Below are 21,040 nucleotides of genomic sequence, written 5' to 3'. Positions count from 1 at the left end.
AAAAATATCTAAAAATACATAAAAACACTCTCTGCAACCTTCTGTGCTCGCTACTTTCTACCCCAAACTCTCCATCACCTTTTCTCTTCACCCCATCAACCTATCTATACCCACGGAAACTCCAAATCTCTCGAGTAATTGCAAAATATTTTCGATTATTCTCCATGCAAGATGCGAGGTATTTTTTTCTTTTTTCTTTCATCTCTTCACGCGCTCTACAGCAGTCAATTACATGTATATTATCCATGTTTAACACCTTCACGCTTTTCCATCGACCAAAATTTACCCAAACACGTGCAGCACACGCCTAAACTTGTTGTAATCCCTTGACTATCTCCTCCGTACACGAACCCGCTGATTTCTTCTCTCCGACGATGTAGCCCAAATTTACCGGTTCTGATGGACATACCAGTCATGTTCGAGTGTAACAGGCCTTATCCAACTGATTGTAGTGTTTTAATCTTCCTAGGAATCTTCCAAAACCAAAACAGCAACATCGGTTTTTCAAAAGAAAAACACATAACTCCCTGAATTCTTCAATCTAAACATCCAGCCAATTTTAACCCAAAGCATCGATCATACCACGCCTGTTAAGCTTAAACAGACCTTCCTAGGGCTGCACAAAACGGACTCAACCCACCAACCCAACCCACATCCGCCTGAAATTACCCGCACCTGACCCAACCCATTTAGGAGCGGGTCGACTATGGGTCACAACATCAAAACCCATCGTATGGTGGGTCGACTGTGGGTGAAAACTTCCCTCACCCGACCCAACCCACCCACCCACCTAAATATTTCTAAATTAATGTTAACCCTTAGATTACCTATCCTAGATGAACCACATCCATTGAAGTGATAATATATAATGCCTAAACCTAATCATCGGTAGCTTCTCTTCACTGAAGAGTCTTCAATCAGTTCCATTCAACGTCAGTCTCAGAGGCTCAGTTTATTTTTTCATTTTCTCTTCGCTTTGTAAATCAAATCACAACATCACCAGCAGCAATCAATCAACATCGTCACCAGTAAACCAACAACCAAAGGTGAGACTAGGAATCATTGTAATTTGTAAATACTAATTAGGGTTTTGTTTCCTAAGATTGATTTTGGGTTGGCTTATTTCAATTGGGTTCTTAATGTAATGTTCATTGTATTTTATGGTGGGTAACCCACCACCCACCCGATCCAACCCACCGTAATGTGAGTCGGGAGAAAATCGACCCATTGTAATGTTGGGTTGGTTGCGGGTGACAACTTATGTTACCCAGCATCAGTGGGTTGGGTGACGGGTGAGGCCAAACCGATCCAACCCGACCCATGTGCAGCCCTAGACCTTCCCATGCAATTTCAGCCATTGAGTCCCCTTGAATCTCCTCTAAAATTCAAACCCTATTTTTTGCTGCCATTTTACCGCCACAAACAGAATTTGAAATGAAGAAGAAAGCCATCCCTTATCCAACAGTTGGGGGTGCGAATATCAATTGGGCGCCCCTTAGTAATTGAGTTGCCCCTTATCCCAAATGGAGGTCCGTTTAGCAAATTTCCTCTGGGGTGCCTTAAACTTTTTCGATCCAATTTTTCCGAAAATGTTTATTTCCAAAAATACATAAAAACACAATATTAGTACAAAAATCGAGTTATAACTATACAGACATCGAGGACAATTCAGACACAAAAATGTGTCTATCAAGTATTGCTATTTGTTTCCATCTCAGCTTCATTGTAGCTTCTCCTCCTGGTAGTCAAAATATCCATCATGGTGCTGAGAATTGATTACAGGTGCAAAGAGAAGTGGCATATTTACTCCAACAGAATATGTTATGGATTATACGCTTATAGTTAGTGGAAGTCATGCTTTGCCTCCTTCTGGAAAATATGGTAATTCTACACCAATGTTGCTTCAAATAGTAATTCTCTTCACTCTCTTCTACACATTGAGGCCAACTCACCCTTGCTAGCATTCTGTGCCTGTTTTTACATCAACTACAACTATATTTTCCACCTCATGTTCATGCTACAACTGCATTTACCGTCTGTTATCCTACGAGTCTTTGTGTGTGTGCGTATGTAATGTTAGTATACAATCTCAAGTTGTCTTTTGGACGACTTGTGATTAAGGGAGGTTTATAACATACATAGTTTTGTGAGCGTGTATAATGTTAGTGTACAAGTGATGTGAGTTGTGTATGTGCTAACAACACACTAGTATTGCGAGAGTCTAAGAAAGACTTCAGTCGAGAGATGTGAGAGCTATATAATCTCGTCTCAGTCCTGTAAACAAATTATCTTTGTTTCAGTCAAATCATTGATTCAAATTGTCTCCAATACAATGTAGACATTCAATTTTATTGAATGTTAGCAGTATCGAACTCTCTTTCTCTAAAAAAACAGAAACGAAAACCTTAGAACACCAGCGCCTCCCCTACTCAAGTCATCTTCTTTGGACTCGATCTGAGTATATCAACCTTGAGTCCAAGCTATTTCTCACCTTGTTCTATAGATTTCTTATTTTTATCAATTTTTCTTAGAAAAAGCTTTTGTCTGCGCTTTTATTTTTAGTCTCATTCAGTTTTTATTGTTGTGAATTGGTGGTTTTTTGGAGTGGGCATGAGTTGTAAGCTTAGGCAAAAAGAAATCAATGCATCTCACCATCTTCAGATCAAATCTTTCAGCAAGACCAAGTTTCAAAAGCAGACAAATAGTCGACATCATCTCCACCTGATTTCGGGCAACAAGGAGGAGAATTGCCCTTTTTCTGTTCTTGGTTATGTTAGTTTTATTTTTACATAATATAAGTTTACATATGTATAATTTTAGTACTAGTCTCATGGATTTATTGCTTGATTTAGTGTATTTGTCTTTATATCTTGAGATCTCTCTTTTAGATTTGACCGTGTGGGAGGTTGGTGTTGGTCTGTTTATTATTTGCCTCATGGGTAATGGTAAACTCATTTTTTGGTGGAAAAAAAGTTTAAAGGAATCTTTTGGAGAGCTTTTAATGTTCCAACTAAATATGTTACGCATCACTTATTTTCAGAAAAGGATGTAGTGTGGATATGGTTGATGTTCTTTGGCAGAGAAGCAATCGAAGCATATCATCATATTCGGCTAAAATCAATGAGAAAAATATAGTTTCAACAACATCTTGTGCATTGGCTTAAACTACACCAAAAAAGTTCCATATCTATTATAATTTTTGTTTGTGTTGTTGAGAGGAATTCAACATATCTTGTTTTAGATTTAGTTTGTATGATTGTTATGTTAGTATCTCTTCTTTTAGTTTTACTTGTTATAGGATTAGTAATGAAAACAAAGTCAACAACAGCTATATCAAGATTATCATCTAGTTCATATGCTACCTCAAATGTTAATACATGTCCAATGTCGAGTCCTGATGATTTCTGTTACAGACACCTAAAGACCGATTCAGACTACCACTACTATTTGAGACTCTTTGTTTACTATTTGAGAGACTTTGGTTAGGCTTTGGATATTGTTACTACTAGTTGGTTCATTGTTACCTTGATTGCATTAGTCAATCTAAATTTAAAAAAATCCAGTTTATATTATTTACATGCTCTAAGAAGCGTTGGGTTGGATTTGATTTAGTCATTGCTTTGTGCTTTGACACATTCTGGTTTTGTTGTCAAAATCAGTTTGGTCTTCTCCTTTGCGAGAGAAAAGGTTTTCTAAAATTGTTTTTAGATCTGAAGGGATAGATTTTATAGGCAAGAATTGATGGAGATACTACAACATGTATGACTATTTTATGATCTTGAAAAATTTCTATAAGGTTTCTAATTATCTAAATCGTTATTCTCAATATATGTTATGAGGTTATCATCTTTTTCGAAAAATAAAATAAAAGAGGTTCTTAGTCAAACAAAACTGCAAGTACCGATGAGTTACAAAATTGTTTACTTTAGGATATAATGAAGTCATATAACAACGTCGTCGAATCTAAATATTGTACGAGTATAATTTGACCAAGAACACACGACAAGTTTTTAATGATGTCGAGCAATAGGAAATAGAGTGAAGAAAAAAAACAGAAAAAGTTTAACTTGTTGTACTTTCACTAAGTTGTTATTGTTTTGTATTTATAAGAGGAGAGGTCAATTGAAGATGAATGTTAATCTCAACACTTGTAACTCAAATAATTAATGGATATGGCAAAAAAAAATAAAAAAAATAAAGGGAAAGGGAAAGGTTATCATTGTTTTAGTTGAGTGAGTCTTTTTACCCCGAGGATAAATAAAGTCTGTCGTCTCTTGGATTGGTGGGGATGTTCTTTCAGTTTTCCCCATATGCAAATACATAGATTTCATATCAGTGAAGAGTTACTCCTAATCCCAATTCATCTTTGGACCTTATCATTAAAGTTTTTAGTTTATTGACTTAAATACCTGATCTTGGGATCAAGTTAAGTTATAAGGTCACTTTGATTAATCTTCTTTCGAAAATATTTTTTTGTTTACATTGAGTCTGTAAGAGCACTGCTCGGTCGAACTCGCAAGCGTGATATCTCAAGCTTGTTTTTCAAGTTAGTTTAGTTGTAAAAACTATAAGTCTTGATTTCTAGTATACTTATAGCTAAGTCTCAGATTAGGATAGAAAGTGTAGTTGAGCATTAGACTTCACTGTGTTCATCGATTGAAGACGAAGAACTACTAAGGGGAGCTTGTGGAACTTCATCAACAAAAGGTATATGGAGACTTGAACTCATCTATCACTCAAAAGTCTATCTACTTTATCTCCTATTTGAAACAAAAGTCGTATAGCTATATAGACTTCAATTATATACATTCGATATTTCGAACTGAGTTTAACTCGCTTATATATTTCTCGAAATATGTGTTGGTAAACTTTCGCTTTAACCAAGTTCATCTTATATTCTTGACGAAAGTCAAAAGATGATCATGTGAAAATCGCCTGGTAACATCTTACATGATTTGTGTGAGACAGTCATTTGATGTAAACTCGGAATATTTCGTATTAATCATTCGATCAACTGAAAATTGCTTTAAAGTTAATAGTTTGTGTGAGACAGCTATTGCCGTCTTCCGAGAATGTTTCAATGATTTAAATGAGAGTTTAGAACACTTAACCATGATTGGATTATGTGCACAATATGCGTACTTGCATATGTGTTGATCCAAGACCGGAATACGGTATGCATACCCGTATGCGTACTGGCGAAGTCAGGTAAAGTCGGGAGCTAAAGTATGCCTACCTGTACGCGTGCTGGAGAATCCAGTTAAAGTCCAGGTACTATAGTATTTGCACAAAACTATATCTGATTTCTAATCTACATATTAGTCAGGTTTTGGACCAGGATTAAAAATGTGTAGTTGAGTATCAGACATCATTGAATCACCTATTGAAGACGGAGGACAACCAAAGACATTTGGAGAACTTTATCAACAAAAGGTATGAGAAGACTGAACCAACCTATTACTCAAATATTCACCTTTCTATATTTGATAATAAGTCGTATGACTACCGGACTTTAAACATTGCATAAAATAATTTTCGAGTTAAGCTTGTCTTGTTAAATATCTCGAAATATGATTTAAATCAATAATCATTCATATACTTGATGAATTAAGTTAATAATAATTTATTTTTTATGATCTAAGTTATGATTCAAGTTAGTAATTTGAAAATAACCAGAGCAATGATATTCGCCATTGATGTCATTTTGGAATGTTTCATATTGATTAGAAAAGAGTAATACAACTACCGAAAATCTGGATACATGGACGGTACACGTACTGGCGTCTCTATATTGGTTCCAGATTAGTGGTACGCAAACCGATGTAGCTCTAGTTCGGTAACCGCTCATGGTACACGTGCCCAGTACGCATATCGAAACAGTCTGAGTTCGTGAATCGGCCTATGGTACACGTACCCAGTACGCATACCAAAACAGCCTGAGTTCGGAAATCGACTTATTGTGCACGTACCTAGTACGCGTACCAAAATATACTGTCCGAGAGTTGCCTTAAGGGTACACGTACCATGGCAGTCCAAGTTTTAGAATTGGGTCTACTACACGTACTTACCCTGCTGAATATTTTTAGATGCATTCAAACTATTTTTACGATATGTTTGGAACTTGCTTAACTCTCGAAAACACCTCTAAGACATATTTGATTAGTTAATCACTTGTGATTGTTTATCGAGATTAAAGTCTGAAGTGTTTAATGAATATGGCTAAGCATATGGTTCAAATGGTTAACCGATCAAGAACTATCATTATACACGATTCGATTATGGATGGCCATAATGTATATTATGTTATGTGATTTCAATTCGAATTTCTCACATGCTTGCGTGAAACCCTAATCAGAGTTTCATTTAAACGGAGAAAGTGTTTGCTTGATTCCCAAGCTACCTTATCTTGAATCTTAAGCGACCTTGGATCCTGAAAGTTTTTAAATAGTGAGACTCAAACAATAACTGGGAAATATATTCCATGGCACTTTCGTGTGTCCTGGTTGTATGTTAAAGTCGTCCTCTATTAACCTAGGTTTCCTCTGTGAAACATAATTAGGTTAGTGACTTAAAGACTTCACTTAGGGACTCGTGAAGCCAGGTCCAACTATCTTTTACCTTGATAGTTTGTGTATCGTGATCTTGCTTTTATGTTATCGAGGTTTTCATAGTCTCTTTCAGGCAAGATAGAGAGTAATCGTAAAATTTCTTCGTCTCAGGATTTATGATTCTGCAAGATAGATATCTGACAATGATTCTTAATGGAACTCGTCTAAGATTGTTCTTGTGAGGTGAATAATAATCTAGGCTTCTCTTTGGGAGTCATAAGTACCGGATTTTTAGGTTTGCTAGCTTTGTTTATTGCAAACATATTTCCTCACCTTGATCTCACGATCTAAACGGATATCATATAGGATTATATATTAGGGGAAGATTGGTATCGAAAATCTTCACTTAGGTTGAAGCAACTCTTAGGTTGTAAAGGACGTCAGTTATGGGAATCAATTGCATAGAATTTTTTGAGATTCAAGAAACTTAAGGAGCACAACTGTAAGAGAGTCTCTTGGAGGGTGGATTCAGTCTCAACTACATTCCAGACCGAAATTCTGATAGTAGGCTAGTGTTTGTAGTGGCTTAACACAGTTTGGTGTTCAAATCTGGACAAGGTTCCGGGATTTTTTTGCGGTTGCGGTTTCCTCCTTAACAAAACTTCTGGTGTCTTGTGTTTTTCCTTTTCTTCATTATATAGTTTATCTTTATAATGGGATTATCACAAGTAATACGCAATAATTGTAGTTTTACAATAATCCATATTGATTGTGATCAATTATAAGAGCTTGTTCTTGTAAAATTCGTATCTTGAAAGATAAATAACAAGTTTCGTACTTGGCAGAATTCGGATCCGTTTATTAGTTTCAATTAGATTGAACTTGGATACCGAGCTTTGGAATCGTCCAAGTACTTTTTGTCTAGAAATTTTTGACTGAATAGAAATAGAAATAAACTCTTTGTACAATTTTGTTCAAGGCTCATTAAGTTAGTTTACTTGGAATTGTATTAAGATTTTGTCCATATAGGTTGCCGAACGAAAAGGTTGGTGGTGTACTTGGTACCCCCTCGGTTTCAGTATTAAAAATATGTTTCAAGATCTTGCCTTGAGTACCAAAGGAATATACTTGAACACTAAGATATTAGAGTTCCCCACATTTTCAAATCGCTAAGTCGACACTTATGAACATTCCCATTTAGATTGCGCACATCTTGATGTTTGCAGAAACTCGAAGATAACAAACATATCGAATATGTAAAAAAAATTAAACACTGTCGGGATCAGTCATGGGATTGATCCTTCGCACGAGGGATCTATCTCAGGGTTGGTCATATACCTAGGATTGTTCTAGGATCAATCCTGAATACAGATTTCAACATATGAAACAAGTTTAGCAATTTTACTTCCTTAAACTTCATTTCTGAAAAATGGTTTCAAACATAATTCCAAGGTTTGAGTTCATTCGAAAGTTCTACACAATAAATATGACGAATTTTCAATTAGTACAATATCTGGAACACGTAGTCCATCGATAAACCATACTTTGTAACGCCGTATACTCATGTTGTAGAAACAACTAGTTTATCATTCCTTCATGATATTTTAATCATAATATATTGACCAAGTCACCAATACTAAAGTTAATACAAACAAACTTAACTTCACATGTGATGTTTTCAATGAATATAGATTTGAAAGAACAAAACACAGAAATGGAACAAGTTAACCAGATTGAATACAAACTGATTTAAATTGTTGCACCAGTTACCTACTACCATATTTCAGACTAGATGTAATACCTGCTTCAGTTGTATTCGTGCACCTGCAGAACTCATAGCAAAACACCGATTATTTTTAAGAATTGCTCTTATAAATCTTCTAGCAGAACGTTAATTCTCTTTAGAAGGTGCTCCTCAACAACTAGGGTTAACCATTCCGTAACCTAATTGATTCTTCCTCACGAGATCACCTAGAAATAATCTAGAGATATCTTGATATATCAAATCTAGGGTTCACGAAAAACACCTAGAAATATGTTTTGTAACTATCAAAGAAGATAGCTTCCCTGTGATTTACGATCCCAAAGTAAAGTATTTTGAAATCTCACTCTTGTTCCTAAAAAACAAAGATACGGAAAACAACCTTATGCAACACACACACAATTTTCCAAATGATGGATTGTGTGGTTACATAAAACCTCTATTTATATCAAGGCTAGGTTGCTTGGAAAGAAAGATACCTTGTATAGGAAAGGAAACACCAAGTAACTTGACCAAAATAGGCTTTTAGTCACATATTCGCGGTTTTAGCTCGCAAACTGTTGCCAGAAGTTTGTGTACAATTTCCTATTGACGAACTCAACTTTAGCCACACATATAAGTGTTGCTTTAATAAATCACTCATAACTTCTTCGTTATAACTCGGAATTTAGTGATTCTTGGCTCGTTGGATTTGCATTTCAGTCAATATAACATGAGGACCTTTTCGGGATAAAGTTCTTTCTCACTAAAGTCTTGGGATCAAATACCCTCGAGTATATACATAAATGTATATTTACCGTCATAGAATTGTTCATATAGTGATCACTTGTTTCGATAGATATAGGGGTAGAGTAAACAAGAGAATAAAGTGTTTTTTTGCTGAACTTTAATGAAGTTCTCTAGGATGTCTTCGTGAAGTCTTTAATCTCCATTCTTCAAGGATAGTTTTGATTCTGTATTCTACTTCTTAAACCTAATTAGTCTGAAACTGACTTCTAGGAGACTAAATCAAGAATATGTTTTGTCATCTAAATTTGACAACTAACTTGACATACCAAAGCCAGCGGGTTCAACCAAACAATGCTTTAACATAAGCAAGTTAACATTTCTATGTTCCTAGTCTAACCTAACTAAGTTAACTTTGTAATAAAATCAAACGACTCTGTTTTAGACCCAAATTTGACATACCAATACTTAGTGCGTTCAATTGAGCAATGCTCTAACAACATCCTCTACTCTTCATGCAGAGACGTAAGAGCTCCGGCATACGCTATCTTGGCCTGAGAAAATCATATTTCAGCCTTCTTAATTCGCAGCATACTGTAGACAATTGACTAGCATCTTTGACGATGCAATAAAATCGATACCTTTGTAGACTAAACCGGTAGTCAGAACCTACAAAACTTCTCTACAGGCCTATCCTAGGCCACTTGCACTTAAATCCACATATCTGCATATCTGCAAGGACCTATACTCTAATGATGAAAAATAAGAAGACACCAATTTATCTAAACAGGTGTTGGGTTACCTCAACCGACTGCAATACACTAACTTATTAAACAAGCTCAGACTAGAACAACGTCACATTCTCCCGATGTATTTATCTACGATTTTCATTTATTAAAAATAAAACTATGAAATTAAAAATTGATTTGCCAAACCGACCTTCACATTTATTCAAAAACTGGTATTTAACTAATTTCATGGTAAATCCTTTTTTTATATAAATGTTGCAGAATTTCAAAACTAAACTAGTCGGCCACATTACTGGGTCCAAATATTCTCTATATTATTCTTCATGATGTTTTGATTGCACACGTACAAGCAACTCTAAATTCATAGGTTTTATATAGATCAAAAAGTAAATGAAAATTCATTAATTTTCTCAGAAAAGTATGAAGAGGGAAAAGAACCATCAACTTTCATTTTTATAATGTGTTCCGAAATGTTGCAGTCCTGCAAATGGCTCTTGTCCTTTTTCTAAATAAAAATATGATGATTTAATCATTTTAAAGTGTCAAGGACAAATTGAACCAAAGAAAACTAGTCCAAAACTATTCGTGCGTCTGGAACAATAAGAACTTATCAACTTATAAGTTTTTGATAACTTTTTTTTTTTTCATAAAGGAGGATAACTCCTCAATTTATAAGTTGATCGATAATGAATTGACTTTGCTCATTCCAATAAAAATGGAGGCCTCAATACAAAGAAGGGAAAAAAATAATAATCAAGGTAATTAAGCTAACCCGAATTTGGTTGATGCACTAAACAACTTCTTGTTCAACATCCCCTTAATATACGATCTAATAAAGGAGTTGAGCTTTTCTCATAAACAAGCGCCTGATTCCAGCCTGAAGGTTGATAGACACTTTCAAACACTTGGGTCCTTGGATCGTAAGAAACCAACCCAATCCATGTCGACCACAATATAATCTTCACACCTAGAATGCCTATCAGTGTAACATGATACCCTGGTGCAGTATGATCCGGAAGATTGCTAAGATTGATACTATACTTCCTTGTCCATTGAAATACATCGTCACCGCGGAAAGCACCTTCTTTCTGTACCCATATATCAAGCCTTTTGTCAACTCCACTGTGTTTCACCAGAGATAGACTTCCCAGTACTTGAACCAAACTAATGTGTATATTTTGCTCTAGTTGTTTCTTTTTGGTCTGAATATACACGGGCAAACAGATCCATTTGAATTTCCCGCTTTGCACATTGAAACTTATGACGTGCATTCTAGGCGTGGTAATCCAATAAATTGATTCTCCTATTGTTGTAGGATACGAGGCTTTTCCTTTGGTAGTAGGCGGCATGGTCGGGTCATCATTCTTGGCCCTGCTCCAGGAATTGGTGCCAAGAGTAAAAATCTCGCACCATGTTGATTCACCATTTAAATGCAATAAAACTAGCTTGTATTGATTTCTTGTTGCATCGAATCCAAACCCAATTCCATCTCTCTCATGCAGCTTTTTCAGATGTCTGACTTCTCTTGTTGTTGGGTTGCATATGTAGCTGTCATTTATTACTCCATATAGACAGATCAAAGATTTGCATGACAACATAAACAATTCCTCTGCAGTACCTTCTAAGTGTGTTGATACTCTTAAATCAGCTTTCCATCCTTTAAGATCTTTGGAATTCCACCCCTCTTCAATGGATGATATACTCAATGTCTTTGCAGGGTAGTAATAAGTTTGAGACAGAACAGCAAAAGCATAGGGCACTCTGCTAACAAGAAGCAAGAAAGTAGCATTATATGAGAATTATGTAAACTAATTTCAACACAAAGATCAAATCTTTAAGCATATAAAGAAACGAAAAACCCTAGAATCATAAGTTGTAGGACTAAACGAAATTCATAGCTAAAATAAACAAATTTACATACCTTGGAGTTGGAGGGCCTATACAGCTTGTACATGGAATTCTTGTACGAGGGTTTACCACTGGATCTTTAGATGGATCCCAATCCAAATCCCTTATCATCGCCATTGTTGATTGAACAAGGAATGCACAGAAGACTGATTACGAAAGAAGATGCAAAGAATGCACGAACTATTAAATTAAAACTTTGATTTCTTGAGCAGAGAACAAGTAAATAAGATGAAAAACAAGAATGCAAGATCATACAAGTAATGGAGAAAGATATGGGTGTATGAATTTCAATTTATAAGAAGAGTTTAAATAGTTTTAGGAAAGGGGTTTGAGAATGGAAGTTTCCTGTTTTTAGCCGTTCCAGTGTTTGTCCAGATGAGTATATTTTCCTAATTTCCGACTCCTCCTTAAATCCGTAATAGAGTTTCCGATAAAACTGAAGCGTACAAGTATGGGCTTTTGCACTGGATGAACTCATGTGGGTTTCGCAGGCGGTTTATGAAGAATAAGGTAATATGGACAGAGTTTAGGGACTTTATTGTCTAGTTAAAATTGAGATTGAATACTTAATCCGGCAATTTCTCAGTTACACCCTTTCTTTCCGTCTTCATCTCCTGGGGGGAGAGCTTCAAATTTTCTCTCAATTCCTTCTAACTGTTTGAGGAATCGCTATCCCCATTTTCGTTAAGGTAATATCATGCTAAGTTATTACTTTGTTGTTTCATTAGTATATATAGGGTTTTAAATTCCTCTTTTGTTAGATTATTTGTGGTATCATAGTATACTCAAATTTCAAACTGCAAAAAGATTTGCAATTTTTTGTTGGGTCTGTGTGTGTGTCAAGACATTGAATTTGAATCCCTTATTTGATGCTTTAATTGGTTTAATTTCGATATTAACTATGGCTAACCCATTTTTATGAACTTGGGAATTTCTAATACACTTAAAAGTTAAAACAATTAATTTCTTTACAACAAGGTTTCAACCATCCCTGAGTAAACAAGAGCTGGTATAGAACACGTTGGGACTACTTTGCCACACTAAACGGTGTGTTTAAGAAATCGTTTTTAGCATGCCAATTACTGATGCAAATGAGCGTGCTGATTTTGTGACCATTGCGGATGTTGCAAGCTTTGTTGTGTTATCTTTCTCTGACTCTTAGGCCTGAGAGAAACTTGCTCAACCTTTCAGGTCGGTTGTCGAAGTACAGTGAAAATGTCTTCATCCACGGCTACTTTGCCAATGCTTACAATATCAGCTAGGAGACCTCAAGGTACATTCCCTAACTATAATTTGTAGTTACCATGTTCAGTTTTTCATATTATAGAAAAGCTTTAGTTTATATTTAAAAAAAGAAAAGAAAATGAAATCTACAACTTGACTTAGAGGTTTCTGATATTTTGTAAAAATTATAATGACTTGGAATTTGGTGATGAAATCTGAGGTTACCATCTTGAACACCATATTAGTGTAATTGGAATTCTGTTATAGCTTATTATTACTCTCTGTGATATAATTTGTACCTGTTTTGAAGTAATATACTGAATTATTATTGATGCCCCCAAACTCACTCATCTTCCTGTACAGGTAGAATGGGTGCCCAGTTTAATGCGCTCAACTTACGAGCAGGGATGTTTCAAAGCATGAAATCAATCAAACTTGCAACTAAAATGCAGGCCAGATCTATCAAACTTGCGACTAGGATGCAGGCCAGATCTGTAATATGTGCTGCTATGGTGAGTTCATTTATTCATTCTGTTTTATTACTTTTCACTTTTCTGTGAAATTTAGAATTTGGGAATAGATGCCTTTGGAGTTTAACCTTAACAGAAATTACAACTGAAAAAGGAGGTCTTCAGCGAAAACACCAAAACTGAGCAAAACACACTTTATCATTTTAGGGGAAGTGCCGTCGCCATGTGATTTGATTCCCTTCAGATTTAATAAATTTAACCCATGGTTACACACTTGAACTAGGCTCAAAAGTTAAACATTTAAATTTGTTAACTTGATAGAAAGGTTCTTTCCTTTTCAGAGGTTTTTCTCATCCTATTTTTCAACATATCTAAGAAGAAGCATTTCAGTGAGCTTGTTCTCGTAAATAGTCTCTTCTTACGTGATGCTTTGAGAACGTGGAACAAAATTTTAACTTTTAGGATGAAGAGCTGATTATAATGTATTCCCTGCTCCGAGAATTAGTATTTAAAATGTTTCACTGTCCTCACTTGGATTGCTAACAGAAGTATTAGTTTGAAGTGTTGATTTGGTGTTTGCTTGTGTGCAGAATGCAAGATGTGGTGCAGAACAAACCCAAACTGTTACACGCGAGTCCTCAACAATTACAGTTGCTCCTGTTCAAGGTACATATCTATGTTTCAGCCTTCATTTCATTAGTATTCCATAGAAGTGATCATTTTCTTGATATTTATGCTGTCACATTTTAAACAACCTACTTCAGTAATCGCATTGCAAGATTATTGTGCTCTTTGTATCACAATGAGTGGTTTAACCCTCATCGGTTGGGTGTTTCGTTCTAGCTCACGTGCTAGTATTGGATCAGTAAATCTTTTCTTTTTCCCAAATGTTTCTACTCTAAGTTGTTTCTCTATCTTATATTTATGTTAGGAAAGGAAAAATCACCCGACCTTGACGATGGAGGGACTGGATTGCCACCTGGTGATGATGGAGATGGCGGTGGCGGTGGAGGTGGCGGGGGAGGCTGGTCGTCAGGGGGGTTCTTCTTTTTCGGATTTCTTGCGTTTCTCGGCTTTTTGAAGGATAAAGAAAGTGAGGATCCTTACCAAAGTGACAGGAGAAGAAGATGAATCCAGCATGTAGCTCTATAGAACACCCACACCATAGTTATAGAGATATCTACCTGAATGTTCTCATTCTATCAACTCGGTTTGTTTTCTGTCATGGAGAATGTCCAGTGGTTCCCCTTGATTGAACCCCAAAAGCGGCTCAGCATGGATATATGGTACTTACTAAGTAGGCATCCCAGTTGGGTTTTTGTTTTGGTTTATTTAGGGTCATATAGGTAGGGATCTGGATCCCCAGACATACCGGGTATCTGGTTGGAGATATGTAAAATCCAACCCTCCTGCATTTTGCTGTGTCCTAATATAAATCAAATCGAAACTATATGTCTAATGGTAGAGGACCAAGTGGGATTCATATTATATTTGGATGTTTAGTATTATTATATTTGGATGTTTAGTATGCAAAAGATAAACAGATGGGGAATGTTATTGTATTTGCTGTATGTCAGATTTTTATTCCAAGGTGGAAGGAATTGTCATTTTTATCTGTGGAATAGATGCTGCAAATACTGTCTGATCAAAATTTGTGTATGGCGCAGTCACATCCCACTTTTCTGACGGGAAAGGAGAAGTCTTGACATGGGCTAGTAGATATATGAATGTAGTGACTGGGTTTGACCGGGAGTTTTTAGGTGGATTGTTAAGAATGATTGTTGTCGGAGTTGAGAGTTCCGTATGAATTAGTTAGGAGTCATCTCTTGATAGAGATTGCTGAAACATAGTAAGGCAGAGCTTAGCTCACAAGGTTCTGTATCTTTCCCGACATCTATTGTTGTAAGATTTGTGTTAGGCTTTATCTGTTTGGTAGGTTTGGCGACCTCTCCAGTCCAAGTGACCTGAACTGTAAGATTTGTGTTTGGCATTATCTGTTTTGTGGGTTTGGCAACCTCTCCAAGCCATGTGACTGAAATGTTTTGAGGCACATGTAAACTTTTTCCTAATTCACCCTCGGATGCAAAAATGAGAATAACCTTATCATTTAGAACTGAGATATAAGACGACTTTAGTAACTTTTTACAAGACAAATTAAACAAAGAAAAGTACATGGCTTCTACAACAGTTTCTTACTGTATCATTCAATCAGGGGATACACACTCAACTTACATAGATGATCTTGGTGTACATATCTCACGGTAAAAAATGTTATTATGAACATTTTAAAAAATAACTGGAGTCTATTCTTCTTGTCTGTATAGTCACGAGTTATTGCACCTGTTGTAACATGTAGCTGAAATCCCGAGAGTAATCCCCCGGAAAAAATGAGAAGGAACATCTGGAAGGAGGAAGAGCTGGTGACGAAATGTATAAGATATTAAGAGTAGGGACAAAAACAGATGGCTTTCCGTTCACTGAAGAGACAGAACATGTGATTCGACCTCGAAAAGAGAGGAGATACCATCTTTAGCATAGCTGCATTGGGCCAGACATGCTGCAGTGTTGACATCAACAGGTATATTATAATCTGCATGGTTGTTACTGATGATAACACTAGTGTTGCTTGGTGCTGGATTTCTCGACGTGAATTCTCACCAGACAACTGCTGCGGCTCAGTTTCTTTTATACATGCCTTTTTTACAACATCTCATCCCTGGGAAAAGAAAAAGTGACAAGACCTGTTATTGCAGGGAGAAAATAAGGTCTCGGGGATCTTCTCTCAAAAGATTTTTATTTTTCAAGTAAAAGTTTTAGCCAGTCTTTCCATCCTTCCAGTATAGTTTGAAAATATACTCTCAGTAGCTTCTGGTGTGGCATAGAGGATCGTAATCGTAGGCTTCCCCGGCCTTTACAAAACGCCCCTTCACACGTCTCCTCACATCAGCTCTTGCCTTGCGAGACTCGTACCGTATTTTCTTGTCAAATCTGTTTGAATTCGTAAGAAAAAGAAAAATTAGTAATATGGAATCAAAATTTCAAACAGTGCTATCCCAAATTAGAGTGCATATAATTTATATAGTGTGCCGTATTGGTTAAGTATCCTTACTTGCGGGCTTTCTTCTTTTCTTTGTAACGTAAGACGGCACTATTCCTGCCTGCTGTTGTGAATGTATTTTCAGTCCCTGGTGGAAACCATGGAGGTTCACACATTGAAAGCATCGGAGATACCCCACAGTCTTGATAATCTCCCGCACTACTCTCCCCCGTCAAACCAGAAAATGAAAGCGAGTGACATGAATTGGCTTGTCTTTCTGGATAAGAAGATATGATTGGTTCAGTTTTCGTGGTCATTATGCAATCAGCAGATAAAGCACTGCAAGCTGGCTGCTGCTTTGTTTTAGACTTTCCACCAGAAAAACCCTGAGAATGAAAAAATACATGTTAGCTATAACTTGTAAGCTAAAAGGTGAAACACGTGGCAAAGTGAATTTAGGAAAACCCAGTTGCTGTACAGCCTGTACTAGAACCTTAATACTTGCTTCCAAAGGCTGAGATAATTACTTAGTAACAAACATCATGGGATATTATAAAATACCAAGTACAAGCATGCATAGCACAAGTAACCAGAGAATGGATGTGTTCCTTGAGAAAGATTGTAACATATTGGAATATATAAAAGATCAGTTTCACAGCCTGACTCTTGAAACTAGTGGCAAATATACCTGACGGTTGGAATCAGCAGCAGACATATCCTTCATCCCAAACAAACTATCCATCCCACCATTCTCAAATAGATGTTCAGAGTGACTCTGGGACATACCAAAGAGCTCGTCATAGTTTTCAATGTTTAAGTCAACATCAGCCGCGTTGAAATCCTCATAGAGATCACTTTCATTGAATTCGAGGTCTTTCGGGGAGTGCTGCACATCAAACAACATTTAGTTCTTCAAAAATGCCTAGGGAAAGCGAATTGTACAAAGTTCAAAATCAGTGCAGGCAGTTCAATGCAGTCTAGTGGCAGCATTTGAAAACAGAATCTGTGTCTGAAGTAAGAAGTAAGCGCAATTAACAGATTTCCAAATGAGGAAAACTGGTCAGTAACAAGTTGGTTTGTGGTGGAACTTGGAAGTTGCCAATGATAATCAAAACTAAATGCAGGGGAGGTGGGAATACCAAATCACCTAAAGGTATTTTGTCAAAAACTCGGCAACAGTAACAGATTCTTTTGTAAATTCAGAAAAATAAGAACTAAGCCGGAAAAAAAGAGTTAGTAACAAACAAGAACACTGTTTTATGGACCATTAAGCAAAAGAAAAATATACAGGAGAACGATTTTTAAGAAACGCCTAGAGGATGGACGATACTCACCCCCTACGTGGAACCCATCATTAGATGTGCCCCACCTCCCTGCATGATGCATATGTGTAAGTGTATGTTGTAGGTGGACTGACTTCGCATCCTAATGTTGGGTAGATGAATTTTTTCAAATGGACAATACATAAGCACCATTTCAGATAATAAAATAATGCAGTCATTTTAGTCACCTTCGGAGTAGTTGAATCCTGCTGATCTCCACCACCCTGGTTCCCTTCGGGCATCGAAGACGATTCCATCCACATGTTAAGCTTCTCCAGATTTTCAGCATCATTATTTCCAGTGGTATCAGCTGCATCTGCATTGTTGTTTGTTTCATTAGGTCCCCAACTGTTACTAACAGTGTTTTCGTCAATGCTCATTAACCCCATTCCTTGTTCACAATTAGGATCTCCCATGGATGGAAAATCCAGGACAAATGACCATATCCTAGATAGTTCTGATGCCGAAGGACAGCCTGAGTAACAATTAATTGGCTGTCTTTTATGTCCTGAAGACGAGTTAGAACCACCATGTCCATTCCAATCACAATTTTGACAAAGTGATGTATTCTCTTCAATGCACCTAACTGAGGCAGGGTGAGAGTTGCATCTTTCACACACCAGTGTCCTCGAATGGCGCTTAGAGAGAGCATTTGCAGAATGGACGTTCCGATCACAGGATAAACATAAACAAGCAGCATCTGAACGACAATATACTATAGATCTTTGCTCCCCACAAAAATCACACAGGTGACCCATTGTATGTCACCGTGCTCTGTAATCACACTCTGGGCTGAATCAGTGAGAAGATGAAATCTTTTAAAAATGGTTTCCGGTGTATAACTTCCTAAAATTAGCCAGTGAACCACAATTCCGTTGGAAGTTTCTGAAATCAAAAAAAAACATCAGTCAGTCTACCATACCAACAAGTAAAGAAAATACTAAAATCCTACTAAACTCTAGAAAATGTTGTTGGATAAGAGAAGAAAATCTAGCAAAGCAACTCAATTTGGAGGGCTACGAAGAGCGGAGCTAACAACACTCACATACATAAATAAAGAAGAAGACACCAAAAACAAATCCTAGCACCTCATACACAAGTATAAATAGAGAGAATACATACACAATATATGCATCAATGAAGAAAGAATATAAATAAACAAGAAAGGTGAAAAAAACGATTAAAACGCTGAACTTGATTCCAAGGCAGTACCAAGTTAATATCTTCAGGCTCCAAAATTGCACAGGAAAATATACATCTGTTAATTTTGGATCTTAAAACAGCTCAATCGGAAACTTTCCTAAGAGAAAGCAATTTTCACAAAAGAAATTATTATAATAATAGCTATGAGATTTTAAGGAAAATGAGATCCAACAGAATTCCCAAACTAAGCTTCAAAGGAAACAAACAAATGAAACATAAGTTCTTATTTCAACCAACTTACAAGTTATAACCACAACCTCAATCTTTGGACGACCCAAGCAATTTTCCAAAATACACACAATAATTAGTAGTAAAAAATAGAAATAAAAAAGTTGTGAAGCTTTACACAAATTTCAGAACCAAAATTACTGCAGAACAGATTCGCAACATGAAGGCATCACAAAAAAGATGGAAAGCAAACACTTGAGTCTTCATTATATCAGATCTTTCTTCACAGATAACAGAACAAAAAACAAACAAACAACGTCGAAAAGAATAATCTAACTTGATAACACCAGCAGAATCAATAAGCTTTAGTAACTCGGATTACAGATGAGATGAAATTTGAGGAAGAATTGTTACCTATAAAATTTACAAGATTAGATCTTCTAACAGGCTCAGACTTTGTAGGAGAAACTTTTTTTCTGTTTGTTTTCTTTTTTTCTCTCACTGATGAAAATTCAGAGATCCTCTCTCGGTTTTCTCTGCCCTTTACTTTCTTTTTTTTCTCTCTCTCTCTCGTTTTGGTTTGGCTGTACAAGTTGAGATACAAAAGTGCAAATATGTGGGGACCACACTATGCTCCTCGTGTGAAAAGCAGACAAATCTTTTTTACTCTTTTTATTTATTTTATTGGAAAAGAAAAGGCAAATGGGAAGAGAAAAGGTCACTTTTATTATTTATATGAGTGGGAAGGCTATTGCTATTTCCCGCTAAAAACATTTCTAACTACTACCCAACTTTCCTTGTGCTATCTCTATATCCCATAGGCTCATTGAAAACAAGAGACCGGCAGGGTTAGGCATGTTCCTATGCACCAGGTCAAAGAATTATACATACCACGTGGTATGGTAAATGAGTTAGGCTATCATAGTAAAAGAGTTATTTGATAGAATTCCTAACGAGCCATATTGTTTACAATGCTAGTGATAAAGTTTCTATCACCGGGTATATTCATAATATCGCTCGATATTATTTATATCACCAACGGTTGATTCTAAATGCTATAAATACCATATCTTCTCACCCATTCCCTTTCATACCTTCTCTTCTCTTCTTTCTCTTAAACAACATTCTTCTCACTTATTTCCTGGACAAAATTCCCTTTAGTTAAACAAATATGAGTGAGAAAAGTTAAAGGATCTAGTAGCACCGCGACCAGTGGATTAAGACTAATTACCTCTTTACAAAATACCGGTTATCCGCGGGTACCCGCCAGGTAGGACCCGTCTGGAACCGTTTATTGATGGGTCTAATCGGGTCTACCCGGTTTGGACCCGAATTTACTAACGGGTCAAGTTATGGGACCCATACCCGGACTCTAATTAGGCGGTTTCGGGTATTTGGGTACTCACTGACAGCCCTAGATTAAGTTATATCGTGGATAAAGAATATGAGTTTCAAAATGCTAGACAACTAGCTGGTGATGGTGTACTCCATTTGCACATATCTGGTCATCCAGAGCTAGTTAATTCAGCCACTCTAAGAGGTGGGTGGTCTGAGTTCCATATAGTGTTCATGTTATTTCCCCATGTTGTTCTAGACAGAGTCTGAAGATATCATTGGTGGCATTTATATCATATAAAACCTAAAAACTAAGGACTCGAATAATTCAAGTAATATTCGACCGATGGTGGAAGATCACAAATACGTTCTTTTTCATAGATTTTGAATGCATGATTTTTCTTGTAATTAAATTTTTATGTTTTTTGTATTATAAAATTCAACAATCTCTAATTATAAATATGTTGTTGAATAGAAGTTGCACTGTTAGATTTGTACATGTTAAAGGGAATTCCATGTGAAGGAAACTTACTTTCCACTTAACAGATTAAATTAGGTATCAGAAGATAGATGGAAAGAAAGACTTCC

The 21,040-nt window shown here is 36.4% G+C and overlaps 3 protein-coding genes across 4 annotated transcripts; 1 reads left to right on the top strand and 2 right to left on the bottom strand.

Moving 5' to 3' along the window:
* Positions 1-10,474: 10,474 nt before the first annotated feature.
* LOC113288205 lies at positions 10,475-12,131 on the bottom strand. The gene is made up of 2 exons (XM_026537164.1): positions 11,707-12,131; positions 10,475-11,546 (listed from the first exon to the last, which is right to left on the bottom strand). The coding sequence occupies exons 1-2, from the start codon at positions 11,808-11,810 to the stop codon at positions 10,592-10,594; spliced, it is 1,059 nt and encodes a 352-aa protein (XP_026392949.1). The 5' UTR covers positions 11,811-12,131; the 3' UTR covers positions 10,475-10,591.
* A 136-nt stretch (positions 12,132-12,267) lies between these two features.
* Positions 12,268-15,005, top strand: LOC113288206. Its single transcript, XM_026537165.1, has 5 exons — positions 12,268-12,382; positions 12,885-12,966; positions 13,281-13,429; positions 13,978-14,053; positions 14,319-15,005. Exons 2-5 carry the CDS (start codon positions 12,909-12,911, stop codon positions 14,516-14,518), a joined length of 483 nt encoding a protein of 160 aa, XP_026392950.1. The 5' UTR covers positions 12,268-12,382; positions 12,885-12,908; the 3' UTR covers positions 14,519-15,005.
* Positions 15,006-15,506: 501 nt separating this feature from the next.
* On the bottom strand, positions 15,507-19,710 carry LOC113288204 (zinc finger protein CONSTANS-LIKE 10-like). Of its 2 annotated transcripts, XM_026537163.1 has the most exons (6): positions 19,532-19,710; positions 17,935-18,631; positions 17,113-17,310; positions 16,497-16,810; positions 16,244-16,375; positions 15,507-16,103 (listed from the first exon to the last, which is right to left on the bottom strand). In XM_026537163.1, exons 2-5 carry the CDS (start codon positions 18,502-18,504, stop codon positions 16,246-16,248), a joined length of 1,212 nt encoding a protein of 403 aa, XP_026392948.1. In that variant the 5' UTR covers positions 18,505-18,631; positions 19,532-19,710; the 3' UTR covers positions 15,507-16,103; positions 16,244-16,245. The 2 variants fall into 2 exon arrangements, with proteins under 2 accessions (XP_026392948.1, XP_026392947.1); XM_026537162.1 differs by having other exon boundaries at positions 15,507-16,375.
* Positions 19,711-21,040: the final 1,330 nt, after the last annotated feature.

This window comes from Papaver somniferum, chromosome 6 (genome assembly GCF_003573695.1).
Source record: "Papaver somniferum cultivar HN1 chromosome 6, ASM357369v1, whole genome shotgun sequence".
In the NCBI taxonomy this organism is placed as follows: Eukaryota; Viridiplantae; Streptophyta; class Magnoliopsida; order Ranunculales; family Papaveraceae; genus Papaver; species Papaver somniferum.
Note: the sequence above shows the minus strand (reverse complement) of the source record. Positions and strands in the feature narration are given on the sequence as shown.